Here is a 16,157-nt window from a genome sequence, read left to right on the forward strand (position 1 = left end):
AAATCAAGACAAATATAAAATGAACAATTTATAAAAAGAGAATCACAAAACAAGCAATTTAAGAAGGCATATCATGAAAAGAATCAAAATATAATCATCCTACCATTAGGAAGTATTGTAGGTTCCCATATTTTCAAGAGTTTGGTAAGTTCAATCATAAATCTGGAATAGGGCTCAGTAAAAATGTTATCTATTCTACCATTTTCAAACAGGTACTACAAGAGAAAAAAATGGAAACATATATGTTGATACAAAAAACCCCACAAGTTTTTAAAAAGAATATTTTTAGGAATATAGTTTACCCTTAGTTTTTATCCTTACAATACTGTGAACCATTTTAAGGATACAGTTAAAACACCAGAATTTAAGCTAAAGATCCTTTTCACATGAATTAACATTATCTTGAGCACTGAGCTTGTAAGGTGAAGTTTTCTATTTCCTTTTAAAAACATGAATGGTATAAAATAATTATAATAAGTACCCTTCAGTTAGTTAATAAAACTGATATACTAAAAATTGGTCCTAATTCAAATTTCTCAAATCATTTTTCTAATTCTCAGTGTCTGAGGTGCGCTCTTAGCAGTTTTTGTTTGTTTTTTAGCCTAGTTATAAGATGATTTCCTGCAAATAATATAGTTATCTAGTGTCAGATAACCTGAGGCTATCCAAAATTTAAAACTATTTATTTGGAGGCTTCTAACCACAGCTCTCAACTCTCTGCCTCACAAGCCAGCCTTCAAAAAGTTCAAGTCTAATTATATGACTTAAAAGTATGCTAATTATAACCATCAAGAATCATATCACAGGGCCTTCCCTGGTGGCACAGTGGTTAAGAATCCACCTGCCAATGCAGGGGACATGGATTCAAGCTCTGGTCCAGGAAGATCCCACATGCCGCGAAGCAACTAAGCCCGTGTGCCGCAACTACTGAGCCTGTGAGTCACAACTACTGAGTCCATGTGCCTAAAGCCTGTGCTCTGCAACGAGAAGCCACCACAATGAGAAACCCGCGCATCGCAATGAAGACTAGCCCCCGCTCGCCACAACTAGAGAAAGCCCGTGCGCAGCAACAAAAAAAAAGACCCAATGCAGCCCCCCCAAAAAAAATCACATCACAGAATGGGAAACACGCAACAGTTTGAGTAAATTACTGTTAAATATTTTGACGGTGCAGGTCAGGTCAGAGTCAAGCACTTCAGAGAAATACAATGAACAGAACAAGAGAATAACACAAAGTAGCATAATTATATGCTAAAAATCTTTCAGTGTTCTTTTTTGTTGTTGTTGTTGATACGCGGCCTCTCACTGTTGTGGCCTCTCCCGTTGCGGAGCACAGGCTCCGGACGCGCAGGCTCAGCAGCCATGGCTCATGGGCCCAGCTGCTCCGCGGCATGTGGGATCTTCCCAGACCGGGGCACGAACCTGTGTCCCCTACATCAGCAGGCGGACTCTCAACCACTGCGCCACCAGGGAAGCCCCTAGTGTTTTTAAGATCTGGTATTTTAAACTTATTTATCTATGGCTATCTTGGTTTCCTGCTTTTTGATCTATGTATGACTTGCAGTAAATTTTTATTTCCACTTAAATTTATTCCGGCTAATAAAAATTACACACCATTTCAACGTGCATTTTTATAGGCCTCTTCAAAGGCAATTTATGATTGTATCGCCAGATTACAGTTTTGTTGTTGAAAAGTATTCTTCATTTTCTTTATTTTAATAAAGTTATTTTCACAACTTAAAAATATTATATCCTCATTATGGAAAGAGTTTAAAATACAGAAAAGGTGGAAGAAAGATATACTCAAACTCACTACACAAAGGCAACTACTGGTAACAGTCAGGAGTTATTTCAATCTTAAAAAACATTTCCTTTATGAATACACAGAATTGAGTTTTGTACCTTTACTCAAATATGAGTACCTATAAAATACATGGGTTTAAAAAAAATCACTTCCCCCTTAGATCAGAAACAAGATAAAAATGCCACTTCTACTGAACATTGTACAGGAAATCCTAGCCAGAGTAATCAGGTGAGAAAGAGAAATAAAAAGTATTGAAATAGGAAAGGAAGAAGTAAAACCATCTCTATATGCAGTGACATGAACCTATATATAGAAAATTCTAAAGTGTCTACAAAAAAACTAGTTATTAGAGCTAGTAAATGAACTTGGTAAAGCTGCAGAGTATAAGCAACACAAAATCAGTTGTAATAAACAATCCAAAGAGAAAATTAAGAAAATTCCATTTACAATAGCATCAGACAGAATAAAATACTTAAGAATAAATTTAACAAAAGAGGTATGTGATTTACACGCTTAAAGCTACATAAAACTGCTGAAATTAAAGAACACCTAGGAAAAACATCTTGTACTCATGGATCTAAAGACAAAATTGTTAAAACAGCAATATTCCCCAAAGCAATCTACAGATTCAATACAATCCTATCAAAATCCCAACGGTTTAGTTTTTGAAGAAATGGAAAAGTTGATCCTAAAATTGATATGAAATTGCAAGGAACCTCGAATAGCCAAAAGAATCTTGAGGAATCACACTTCCCAATTTCAAAACTTACTACAAACCTACAGTAATCAAAATAGTGAGTACTACCATAAGAATAGCCATAAACCAATGTATTAAAAACTGAGAGTCCAAAATAAACACATGCATATTTAGTCAAACGATTTTTGACAAGGATGTCTCCTGTCACCTATGTCAAATCACCTATGTCACTTCTTTTGTGAACTGCTATTTATGCCTTTTTTGTGCATTTACCAATAAAATGCACCAACCTCAATTCCTCTTATTCTAACAGTCTCAGTTTAACTTATAAAAGGCTTATATGACCAAGACTTTTAAATCAGGGTCAGTAGTTCATTAAGGAGAGAGTATACGAGCAATACCAAACAAACAATATATACTATAAGTTTTCAGCTTAATTCACAAGTTCTATCAGAATTATTAAAAATGCAATAGATTTTGTAACAATTATTGAATTTCGTACCTGCTGAATTCCAAGGCACAAGTATAAGATACTGTCTGGATCATACTTTTCACCATTTGGTCTCCGCACTTCTTGAATAAACTGGCATAAGCCTAAACTCAACTCAGCAAAAGTGCAGGACAGAATATCTTCCTTCAGCTTGATAGAGCGGACTGTGGAAAGGTAGAAAACATCTGAAATACTAACTTATAGAAAAATAATAACATTACTCAACTCACTGAATAAACACTGACTACACTGCCCCAGGTATTGTGGTGTACACTGGTGAATACATGGATTAAAGACAGATCCTGATCTCAAGGCTTTTTTAGGTAAAGAAATAAAGACAATGAAGCACATATGACGTAATAGGGTGCTATGACAGGGGTTTTATCTAAATAAAATTCTATGAAAAAAAATAAGGGCCATCTAACAGACAGGGAAGGGTCATGTTAGATTCTGGGAGATGTGAAAGGTGGAGAAGAATTAAACAAGTGGAGGAAGAATTCCAATTTGAGGATATAAAAAGATTTCCCGAAGTATACTCCACAAAATACTAATCATGTGAGAGCTCAAGAAAACTGGGTTTCTAAGATCTGATAAATTTGGAAAACAGCAGTATGTTATACCTGCCTCTAAAGAATTCACAATGTTTTTTTAACATATTAAAGGCTCTGGAGATTTCTGCAAAAAAAAATGCTGTTTAACTTTCTTTAAAGTCATATTTATTTGAATAAGGAACACTTTAAGTAACATATAACTTCATGCCTTTGAAAATGCCAGAAAATATAGTATGTGCTCAACCACAAAAGTGAAAAGGTTCAGGGGACTCAGGTGAACAGCGGAAAAGAAAAGAGGGCAGATGCGGGCAGATTATGGTAAGCCTCATATATTACATTAAGAGTTTGAAGACAACTAAGAACTGAATTAGTTTTAGGCAGGAGAGTTATCTAATTTGACTTGTAGAGATCTTACTGCAACAGACTGGTCCACACTGTGGGATGAGTTGAAACACTCTTTCTAGTTACTGCTTTTCTGCATTTAGAAAACACTGCATGTTTCCAAAGATACACTTGAGCTCCCCTGAGTTGGTTTTGCAAATTGAAATAGGTGATTCATGAGGACAAGGACCATGTCTGATCTTTTCACCTGAGTGCCTACAACCATGCCTGATACATGACAGGTATATTCATAAGTATTTTTTTTGGATGAATGAGTAGCGGAAATGAGTAGGCATCCCCTGTGGCTACTGCATTTAGGCTTGGTGGTCTAATACAATATTACTTCTCCATTTTCACTACCCCTCCTTTTTTCTTTCTTTTTAAATTTTTATTTTTTTAAATTGAAGTACAGTTGACTTACATATCCACCGTTTCATTTGTTTATTTTTTGGCCACGCTGTGCGGCATGCAGGATCTTAGTTCCCCAATAGGGGACTGAACCTGTGCCCCCTGCTTTGGGAGAACAGAGTCTTAACTACTGGACCACCAGGGAAGTCCCTACCCTTCCTTCTTTCTTAAAAATGTTGTGGCTCAAACTGGAAGGTGAAAGGCCTAGTAAACTCCCATAACAGGAGTATATTTATATCACTCTGGAGCAGAGAGATTATACTTGATCTGTGGGAACTCAATGAGTCAGTCACAGACCACAGCAGCAACTAACTGCTCCAATAATGAGGGTAGACTGAGGCAAAGCCAAGAGTGCATGCAATCACCCAGGTATTAGAGAGAAGGTATAGTTGGAAAGGGACAAAAAAATCTAGTTACAAGGACATATTCATTCCTGCCCCATCTCATCCCACAAAGATTGTATAAGTATCTTATATAAAACACAGATAATAAAAAAGCAAAATACAAACTGAAAACAAAGTTTAGAATAGAACGATCGGGGAAAAAAGAAAGCTAATGATTAGGGTTCTAAATTTATACAGTGTTGCTCTATTTGAACTGTTTATTGGGTTCCAAAGTTTTTGGCACCAAAAATGAAACCTGCAATCATGGTCAATCATATACAACTCCTTGATAGGAAAAATTCCTACAGTAACAGCAAGGCTTTTCCAGGTATTCTTCTTAACAACAACAACAACAACAAAAAGTGTTACACTGGGTTCCACACTGATTATTCTACAAATATAGGGCTCAAGAAGACAGATTTGAGTTACTTGCATAGTGTTAGAAAAAGAAACAGAATTCCTTATATTTGCACAAGAAACTCATGATCAGAAGATACAACCTTACCTTTATAACAAGCTCTTTAAAATTGGGAGTGGATATTAATTTCTCTTTTTAAACATAAACTTCAAATTTTAAATAATTTTAAATATTCCATTTACAAATTTAAAATCAACAATGATATTACAAGCAATTCAGATCACAAGGAGAGAAATTTTACCTCTACAGCCTGGCTCTGAAGATTCTTGAGAGAGTGCGTGGTCTTGAGCACTTCCTAAAGGGTCAGAACACGGGCTAGATGAGGCATGTTCAACTCCTGACAAAGAAAGAAAAATTAATGAGAATAAATAAAGATGGGGAAAAAAATTAAGTAAAGCCAAAATCAAAGTTTTATGGGATTTCTGACCTACTATTTATCCCTTTTGAGTAGATTTATGACTTAATCTGTATTCCTCCCACCCCCTAAATCAAGACACAAATTCATGCCGTGTATTTACCACTTTTCAGATCCCCCTGCTCTTCCTTGGCATTTTTCCACTGAACCCAGTTCTTCCAGGCATTTACCCCATACATGTATTTCAGTGTCATCCCAGACACTGAGCACCCTTGAAAGGCTCCTTGAATAAGACTCCTGGGCTCCACAGACACTACAGACTTCTTCCGTCCCTGTAAGAATTCCAAAAATTTACAGAATATAAAATTTAGTTTCAGAGCTTTAAGAATTGGGATTCTCAAAGACAGAATGGGCATAAATTTACAGAAAATGCAATTTAGTATTAGATCCCAAAGATTCAGAGCTCTTAGAGCTAGAAAGAGCTTAGTCATCTAATCCAATCCATATGAGAAAAGAAAAAAAGAGAAAATTGAAGTGTAGAAGGTAATATTTTAATAATCACTAACATTTGGGTATTTACTATGTTCCGGATGCTGGACCCACCCAATGAGGTATGAATAACAGTTATTACCACTCAGGTCTATTTAATGGAACATACGAATAGATGGCTCTAAAAGAAGCTTCAATAAATTCTCTAACTACAATGGAATTCAGCTAGAAATCAGTACTGAAATAGTGTTAGAAAAATCCTGAAAACTCAGAAATTAAACAACACATGTTAAGAAACCACAAATGCGATTAGAGAATATTTTGAACTTAAGTAAAAATGAAAACAAAACGTATCAAACTTTATGTAATAGTGCTAAAGCAGTGCTTATAAGGGCATTTACAGTATTAAAATGCTTCTATGAGAAGTGAAAGAAGTCTAAAATCAATAATCTAGCCTCTGTGTTAAGAAACTAGAAAAAAGACTTCATTAAAACCCAAAGTAAGGAAATAATAAAAAATAGAGCAAAAATCAATAAAAAGAAAAGATAAAGGAAAAATCAATAAAATGAAGAGCTGGTACTTTTAGAAGGTTAAAAAAACATGATAAATCTCTAGCTAGAATGATCAGGGATAAAAGAAAAAAGACACAAATTATCAACACCTGACCCCACACATATAAAAAGAATAATAAAACTGTGAACGTCATTATGACAATAAACTAGACAGCTTAGATAAACTGAACAAATTTCTTGAAAGACACAAACTAACAAAGCTTGCTCTAGAAAAAATAGATAACCTAAGTAGCTAGAGAAATTCAATTCATAGTTTAAAACCTTCCCATAAAAAAAAATCCAGACCCAGATGACTTCACTGTTGAAGTCTACCCAAGAATTAAGTAATTATATAAACTGTATTTCAGAAAATAGAAGAGGAGGAACACTAACTCACTTATATTACTATTATCCTGACAGCAAGGCCAGATAAAGTCATCACAAGAAAACAGATCAATAGCTCTTTTAAACTGAGACACTTAAAACCTTAACAAATATTAGCAAACTGAATCCAGCAACGTATAGAAGAATAAAAACATCAAAAGAAAAGTAGTGCTCATCCCATAAATGCAAGGTTAGTTTATAATTTAAAAAATTAATGTATTTCACCACTTTAAAAGACTCAGAAAAGAAAAACCAGATGATCATCTCAAGAGATCACCTGACAAAGTTCAAAACACAATCAAAAACACTCTGAGCAATTAGAAATAGAAAGGAACTTCCTGAACTTGATAGAGGTCATCTATGAGAAACATATAGGTAACATCATACTCAATATTGTAAGGCTGAACACTTCCCTAAAATTGGGAAGAGGCATGAAGGTCTGCACTCATTACTTATATTAAACATTGTACTAAAGATCCTTGTTAATGCAATAAATCAAAAAAAGAAAGAAAATGCACTAAGATTGTAAAGGAAAAAGTGAAACTGCCTTTATTTACAGATAATATGATTGTGTAGGTAGAAAATCCTAAGGATTTCAGTTGAGCAAAATCACCGTATATAAAATCAATATTCAAAACCATCTCTATTTCTATGTCAATGAAGAACACTAGAAAAGGAAATTTAAAAATAACGCTATTCACAACAGGATCAAAAATATATTAAAATACTTATTAGATAAATTTGGTAAAGTATAAGACTTGTAAAATGAAAAATACAAAACACTGTTGGGAGATAATCTGAATAAAGGTGAAAGATACCATCTTTATGGACTGGATGGCTCAAAGTTGCTAGGATGTCAATTCTCTGCAAATTGATCCATGGATTAAGAACAGCCCCAATCAAAATTTCAGCAGACTTTTTTGTAGAAATTGACAAGCTGATTCTAAAATGTATATGGAAATTCAAATAAATCCTTTGAAAAAGATGAACAAAGATGGAAGACCTACACTCCTATTTCAAGACTCACTGTAAAGCTACATTAATCAAGTCAGTTGGTACTGGTATAAAAATAGACATGTATATCAATGGAACACAATAGTTTCAGAAACAGACCAAGACATATATGGTCAGTTGACTTTAACAAAAGTGCCAATGTAACTGAAGGGGAAAAGACAGCATTTACAAAAGTGGTACTAGAACAACTGTATATCCATACACACAAAAAAATGAAATGTGATGCCTTAACTTATACATAAAAATTATCTCAAAATGGATCACAGAAAACATAAAAGAAAATTATAAAACTAGGAGAAAATGTAAGAGAAAATCTTAATTACCATAGTTAAGTTAAGCAAAGATTTTTAGATGGGATAATAAAAAGCACAAATTATAAAAGAATAAAAACTGATAAAGTAGACTTCTCAAAAGTAAAAAGTTCTGTCCTAGTGTGGGTGACCAAGATGGCAGAATAGGAAGACCCTGAGCTCCCCACCTCCCATGGGCACACCAAAATTATTACTATGTACAGAGCAACTTTCCATAAAAATGACCTGAAGACTAGCAGAAAAGATCTTTTACAGCTAAAGATATAAAGAAGGAACTACAAGATGGGTAGAAAGGGGCAGAGACACGGTATAATCAAGACCCACACCACCAGGTTAGGTGACACACAAATGGGAAGATAATCACAATTGGAGATGTTCTCCCCAAGAAGTGAGAGGTCTGAGCCCCATATAGGGCTCCCCAGTCTGGGGCTCCTGCACTGGGAAGATAAACCTCCAGAACACTTGGTTTTGAAGGCCAGCGGGGCTTGTTTTCAGGAGAGCCAGAGGGCTGCAGGAAACAAGAGACTCCCACTCTCAAAGGGTACACACAAAATCTCACATGATCTGAGACCCAGGGCAAAAGCAGTAATTTGAAAGGAGACTGGGTCAGACCCACTTGATTTCAGAGAGCCTCCCAGAGAGTCAAGAGGAAACTGGGACTCACCCTGGGGACACAGATGCTGGCGGAAGCCATTTTGGGGAGCTCACTCTACAACAAGAACACTGCTGCTAGCAAGCACCATTTTGGACTCCTCCCACTAAGTTAAATGAGAACTGGAGCCAGCCTGCCCACCAGCCAGTTGCCAACAATCCTGGGGCGCTTGAGGCCAAGAAGCTAGCCAGGTGGGGACACAGCCCCAAACACCAGCAAGTTTGCTGCCTTAGGCTCCCATGAGCCCTCAGCCACCCTGAACAAGGCTCTGCCCACCAGTGGAGAGGCACTAGTCCCAGGACCTCCTGGGCCCTGGCCTTGCCCACCAGCAGGCTGACACCAACTCTAGGATCACCAGGGCCCCACAGCCAGAGATCCTCAGGAGCAGGCCCTTCCCACCAGTGGACCAACACTAGCCCCAGGATACCGTGGGACCTAGACCAATACATCCACAAGCCAATACCAGCTTCAGGAACCAGGCCCCCCAGCCAGAGACCCTGGGACCCAGCTCTGTGCACCAATGGAACAGAACTAGTCCCAGGATACAGCCTCACCCACCACTGGTTGGCACCAGCCCTGGGATCCCATGAGCCCTGGCCCTGCCCACTAGAGAGCAGACACTAGCCCCTGGGTATACCGCAGCCCTGTAGCCACCTGTGTCAGGACCCAGCCTGTAACCCAGTGGGTCAAAACCAGGCCGAGAACACCCACCCTCCACCCAGTCCCACCCACCAGCAGGACAGCATTAGCCTGGGAACTCCTCAGGGCTCTGCTGCCTCATGACATGGCCCTGCCCACCAGTGGGCCAGCACCAGGACCAGAACGCCCCAGGCTGCAGCCAACCACACCAGAGTCGGAGGCCTCTGCATTAGGCAGGGTCTGGCAAACAACCGGTCTTGGACTTTCTGGTCCCAGCACGCCCACAGTAGTCAGCCATGCTGACCATGCTTATCAGAACGCCCACAGTAGTCAGCTTGTCATAAGGGCCCATGCAGTGCATATACAGGGCACCCCTAGAGCATACAGCTCTGGTGACTAGAAGGGAGTCTGCTGCTCAGCCCCGTAGAATGTCTCTTACATAAGGTCACTTATCTAAGATTGGTAAACGGAACCAACCTATGAAATACATAGAAGTAAAAACAAAGAACTAGGCAAAATAAGGCAACAGAGGAATATGTTCCAAAGGAAGCATTCTACCCAATAAGACTGCAAGGTAATGACTGTAAAGATGCTCAAAGCACTCAGGAGAAGAATGAACACAGTGAGAGGTTAGAAGTTTCTAACAAAGAGTTAGAAAATATAATGAACAAGCAAGCAGAGCCAAAAAATACAATAATTGAAATAAAAGGAATTAACAGTAGGTTAGCTGATACAGAGGAACAGATCAGCAAACTGGAAGACAGTGTAGTCAAAATCACTCAAACTGAAGAGAAAAAAGAAAAAGAATTTTAAAAAGTGAGGACAGTTCAAGAGAACTCTGAGACAACTTTAAGTGTACCAACATTTGCATTGTAGAGGTCCTGGAAGAAGAGAGCACGGAAGGAGCAGAGGATGTATTTGAAGACATAATAGCTGAAAACGACCCTAATCTGGGAAAAGAACCAAACATCCAAGTCCCAGAAGTACAGAAAGTCCCAAACAGACTCAATCCAAAGATTTCCACTCAAAGACACATTATAATTAAAATAGCAAACATTAAGGATAAAGAGAGAATTTAAAAGCATCAAAGGAAAAGCAACTAGTTACGTTAAAGGAAAATCCCATAAGGCTATCAGATGACTTTTCAGCAGAAATTCTGCAGGCCAGAAGGGACTGGCACCATGTATGTAAAGTGATGAAAGGGAAAAAACCTACAACGAAGAATACTATACCCAGCAAGCCTTTCATTCAGATTTGATAGAGAGATTAAGAGTTTTTTACAGACAAGCAAAGCTAAAATAATTCAGTACAACAAAACCAGCTTTATAAGAAATGTTAAAGGGAATTCTCTAAGCAGAAAAGAAAAAGTAACAACTAGAAAAATGAAAATTAAAAAAGGAAAAATTTCACTGGTAAAGACAAACATACAGTAAAGATAGTAGATCAGTACTATCTACTAGAAAGATTAAGACAAAAGTAGTAAAATTATCTATATCCATAATAAGTAGTAATGAATACACAAACCAAAAAACGTAAAATATGATGTCAGAAACATTAAATGTGGGGAGGGTAAAAATTCAGGGTTGGTAAAATGTATTCAAAATTAAGAGATCAGCACTTAAAATAATCATGTATAAACATAAATAGACTGGTATACATAAACCTCATGGTAACAACAAACCAAAAATCAGTAATAGATACACACACAAAAAAGTGTGTGTATATAAAATATAACACTAAAGATAGTCATCAAATCACAGGGGATGAGAGCAAAACAATGAGGAACAAAAAAGAGCTACAAAAACAACCACAAAGCAATTAACAAAATGACAATAAGTACATACCTATCAATAATTACTTTACATGTAAATGGACTAAATGCTCCAATAAAAAAACATAGGGTAGCTAAATGGATACAAAAACAAGACCCACAGTGCTGCCTAAAAGAGACTCACATCAAATCTAAAGGCACACAAAGACTGAATGTGAGAGGATAGGAAAGGTGCACCTAAATACATAAAGCAAACATTGACAGATATAAAGGGAGAAATGGACAGTTACACAACAAGAGTAGGGGACTTTAAAACCTCGCTTACATCAATGGACAGAGATAAATAAGGAAAATAAGTAAGGAATCACTGGCCATAAATGACACATTACAAGAAATGGATTTAATAGCTATATACAGAATAAACACACACACACACATATGTTTGTGTGTATATATATACATATATATATATGTAATATTTCACCCAAAAGTAGAACACACATTCTTTTCAAGTTCACATGGAACATTCTCTAGATCACTTGCTAGGCCACAAAACAAGTCTCAGTAAATTTAAGAGAAAAGTAAAATCATATCAAGCATCTTTTCCAACCACAATGCTATGAGACTAGAAACCAAATACACAAAAGAACTGTAAAAAACACACAGCACAGAAAACTAAACAATATGTTATTAAACAACCAATGGGTCACCAAAGAAATTAAAGAGGAAATCAAGATTATACCTGGAGACCAATGAAAATGAACACAATTATCCAAAATCTATGGGATACAGCAAAAGCAGTTCTAAGAGGTAAGTTTATAGTGACAAGCCTACTTAAGGAAACAAGAAAAATCTCAAATAAACAAACTAACCTTATACCCTAAGGGAACTAGAAAAAGAAAAAGAAAACCGAAAGTTGGTAAAGGAAAGAAATCATAAAGATCAGAGCAAAAAGAAACTAGAGACTAAAAAGCAATAGAAAAGATCAATGAAACCAAGAGCTGATCTTTTTAAAAGATAAGCAAAGTGGATAAACCTTCAGCCGGACTCATCAAGGAAAAAAGAAACGTACAAATAAATTTTTAAAAAAAAATGAGAAGAGAGAAGTTACAACAAACAACACAGAAATATAAAGGATCTTAAGAGACTACTATGAACAATTATACACCAAAAGAATCACCTGGAAGAAATGGAAAAATTTTAGAAATGTACACCCTCCTAAGACTGACCCAGAAATACATAGAAAATATGAACAGACCAATTACTAGTAATGAAATTGAATCAGTAATCATAAAACTCCCAACAAACAAAAGTCTAGGACCAGACAGCTTCACAGATGAAGTTGACCAAACATTTAGAGAAGAGTTAATACCTATCCTTCTCAAACTATTACAAAAAATAGCAGAGGAAGCAACACTTACGAATTCATTCTACGAGGCCAGTATCACCCTGATACCAAAAGTAGATGACCATAAAAGAAGACAATTACAGGCCAATATCACTGATGAACATACATACAAAAATCCTCAACAAAATATCAGCATACCAAATTCAACAATACATTACAAGGATCACACACCATGAGCAAGTGGGATTTATTCCAGGGATGCAAAGAACAATTTGGTATTTGCAAACCAATGTGATACACCACATTAACAAACTGAAGAATAAAAGTCATATGATCATCTCAACAGAAGCAAAAAAAGCCTTTGACAAAATTCAACATTCATTTATGATAAAAATTCTCCACAAAATGGCTATAGCGGGAACATACCCCAATGTAATAAAGGCCAAATATAACAGACCCACAGCTAACATCATACTGAATGATGAAAAACTGAAACAATTTCCTCTAAGATCAGGAATAAGACAAGGATGCCCATTCTGCCACTTTTATTCAACATGGTATTGGAAGTCCCAGCCACAGCAATCAGAGAAGAAAAAGAAATAAAAGGAATCCAAATTGGAAAGGAAGAAAACTGTCACTGTTTGCAGATAACACCATACTATACATAGAAAATCCTAAAGACACCACCAAAAAGTTATGAGAACTCACCAACGAATTCAGTAAAGTTGCATGATACAAAATATACAAAATCTGTTGCATTTCTATAAACTACCAACAAACTGTCAGAGAAATTTTTAAAACAATCCTGTTTATAATCGCATCAAAAAGAATAAAATACCTAGGAATAAATCTAACAAAGGAGGTAAGACTCGACTCAGAAAACTATAAGACACTGATGAAGGAAACTGAAGATTAAACAAACAAATGGAAAAATATACCATTCTCGTGAATTAGAAGAATATTGTCAAAATAACCACACTACCCAAGGCAAACTACAGATTCAATGCAATAAAATCAAACTACCAATGGCATTTTTCACAGAACTAGAACAAATAATTCTAAAATTCATTAGGAAACATAAAACACCCAGAATAGCCAAAACAATCTTGAGAAAGGAGAACAAAGCTAGAGGTATCATACTCCCTGATTTCAAACTATGCTAAAAACTACAGTAATCAAAACAGTATGGTAGTGGCACAAAAACATACACACAGATCAATGGAACAGAATAGACAGCCCAGATAAACCTATGCTTTTATGGTCAATTAATCTATGCCAAAAGAGGCAAGACTATATTGTACAATGAAGAAAAGACTGACTCTTCAGTAAATGGTGTTGGGAGAAGTGAACAGCTACATGGAAAAGAATGAAACTGGACCACTTTTTCATACCATATACAAAATTAAACTGAAAATGTAAGACCTGAGACCATGAAAGTCCTAGAGGAAAACACAGGCAGGAAACTTTGACATCGGTTTTAATAATATTTTTTGGGTCTGTTCCCTCAGGTAAAGACAACCAAAGCAAAAATAAACAAATGGGACCACATCAAACTAAAAAGATTTTGCATAGCAAAGGAAACCCTCAACAAAATGTAAAGGCAACCTACTGAATGGGAAAGGATATTTCCAAATTATATATCTGGAAAGAGGTTAATATCCAAAATGTATAAATAACTCAATATCCAACAAACAAACAAACAAACAAAAAATGGAATTAAAAAATGGGCAGAGGATCTGAAGAGCCATTTTCCCAAAAGGGACATACAGATTGCCAACAGACACACAGAAAGATGCTCCACATCACTAATCATCAGGGAAATGCGAGACAAAACCACAATGAAATATCACCTCACACCTGTCAGAATGACTACAACGAAAGGGACAAGAGATATCAAGTGTTGGCGACGATGTGTAAAAGGGGGAACACTCATGCACTGTTGGTGGGAATGTAAACTGGTGCAGCCATTGTGGAAAACAGTATGGCGCTTCCTCAAAAATTAAACATAGAACTACCATTTGATCCAGCAATTCCACTTCTGGGTATTTTTTACCCAAAAGAAACAAAAACACTAATTCAAAAAGATATATATGCACCCTTAAGTCCACTGCAGCATTACTGACAACAGCCAAGATATGGAAACAACCTAAGTGTCCTAGATGAATGAATAAAGAAGATGTGGTACACACACACACACACACACACACACAGTTACATACAATGGAATTATTACTCAACCACAAACAAGAATGAAATCTTGCCATTTGTGACAGCAGGGATGGACCTAGAGGGTATTACAGTAAGTGAAACAAATCAGACAGAGAAAGACAAATACTATATGATTTCACTTATATCTGGAATCTAAAAAACAAATGAACAAACATAATTAAACAGAAACAGAATTATAGATACAGAGAATAAACAAGTGGTTCTCACAGGGGAGGGGGTTGGGGAGATGAGAGACATAGGTGAGGGAGATTAAGAGGTACAAACTTCCAGTCACAAAGTAAATGAGTCATGGTTATGTTATGAAATGTACAGTGTGGGGAATACAATCACACAATTATAATTATGTAATATCTTTGTATGCTGACATATTGTAACTAGACTTATCCTAGTGAACATTTTGAAATATGTAGAAATGTTGAATCAGTATGTTGTGCTCCAAGAACTAACAAAGTATTGTAGGTCTATTATATTTCAAAAACAAACAAACAAATTCTTAGAAAAAGAGATCAGATTTGTGGCTACCAGAAGCAGGGAGTAGGGGGAGGGAGACTGGATGAAGGTAGTCAAAAGGCGTAAATTTCCAGTTTAAGTAAGTACTAGGGGTATAATGTGCGACAGGATATATATAATGAACACTGCTCTGTGCTATATATACAAGTTGTGAAGAGAGTAAATCCTAAGAGTTCTCATAGTAAAAAAAAATTTTTTTGTTTCTTTAATTTTTTATCTATATGAGATGATGAATGTTTACGATCTTATTGTGGTGTTCATTTCATGATGTATGTAAGTCAAATCATTATGCTCTATACCTTAAACTTAGTCCTGTTATGTCAATTATATCTCAATAAAACTGGAAAAAAATAAATAAATGAACCATGGAAATAGGGAAAAAGTTGTTTTTCACTATTAAGAAAATAAAAATGAAGTCACAAAATAGGAGGAAAAGTCATATTTGATAAAAGAATTATATCCATAATAAAAAACATAACTCAATAAGATGAAAACTAACCCAAGTAAAAAAAAAAAAAAAAAGTGTGCAGGGCTTCCCTGGTGGCACAGTGGTTGAGAGTCTGCCTGACAATGCAGAGGACATGGGTTCGTGCCCTGATCCGGGAAGATCCCACATGCCACGGAGTGGCTGGGCCCGTGAGCCATGGCCGCTGAGCCTGCGCATCTGGAGCCTGTGATCCACAACGGGAGAGGCCACAACAGTGAGAGGCCCGTGTACCGCAAAAAAAAAAAGAGGAAAGTGTGTAACAACGATTATAAAAAACTAACAGAT

At 36.4% G+C, this 16,157-nt stretch overlaps 1 protein-coding gene across 3 annotated transcripts in view; it reads right to left on the reverse strand.

The window, feature by feature from the left end:
• Nucleotides 1–16,157, reverse strand: part of ZMYM4 (zinc finger MYM-type containing 4) — a 175,909-nt gene that overhangs the window by 14,574 nt on the left and 145,178 nt on the right. For all 3 annotated transcript variants that reach the window (XM_027109145.1, XM_027109147.1, XM_027109146.1), the window contains 4 exons: nucleotides 5,651–5,819; nucleotides 5,374–5,469; nucleotides 3,004–3,155; nucleotides 104–215 (listed from right to left, as the gene is read on the reverse strand). In XM_027109145.1, coding sequence (XP_026964946.1) covers nucleotides 104–215; nucleotides 3,004–3,155; nucleotides 5,374–5,469; nucleotides 5,651–5,819 — 529 coding nt within the window. The remainder of the gene's footprint in view (nucleotides 1–103; nucleotides 216–3,003; nucleotides 3,156–5,373; nucleotides 5,470–5,650; nucleotides 5,820–16,157) is intronic.

This window comes from Aethalodelphis obliquidens, unplaced genomic scaffold (genome assembly GCF_003676395.1).
Source record: "Aethalodelphis obliquidens isolate GAN/ISIS:26980383/991018 unplaced genomic scaffold, ASM367639v1 scaffold9, whole genome shotgun sequence".
Classification (NCBI taxonomy): Eukaryota; Metazoa; Chordata; class Mammalia; order Artiodactyla; family Delphinidae; genus Aethalodelphis; species Aethalodelphis obliquidens.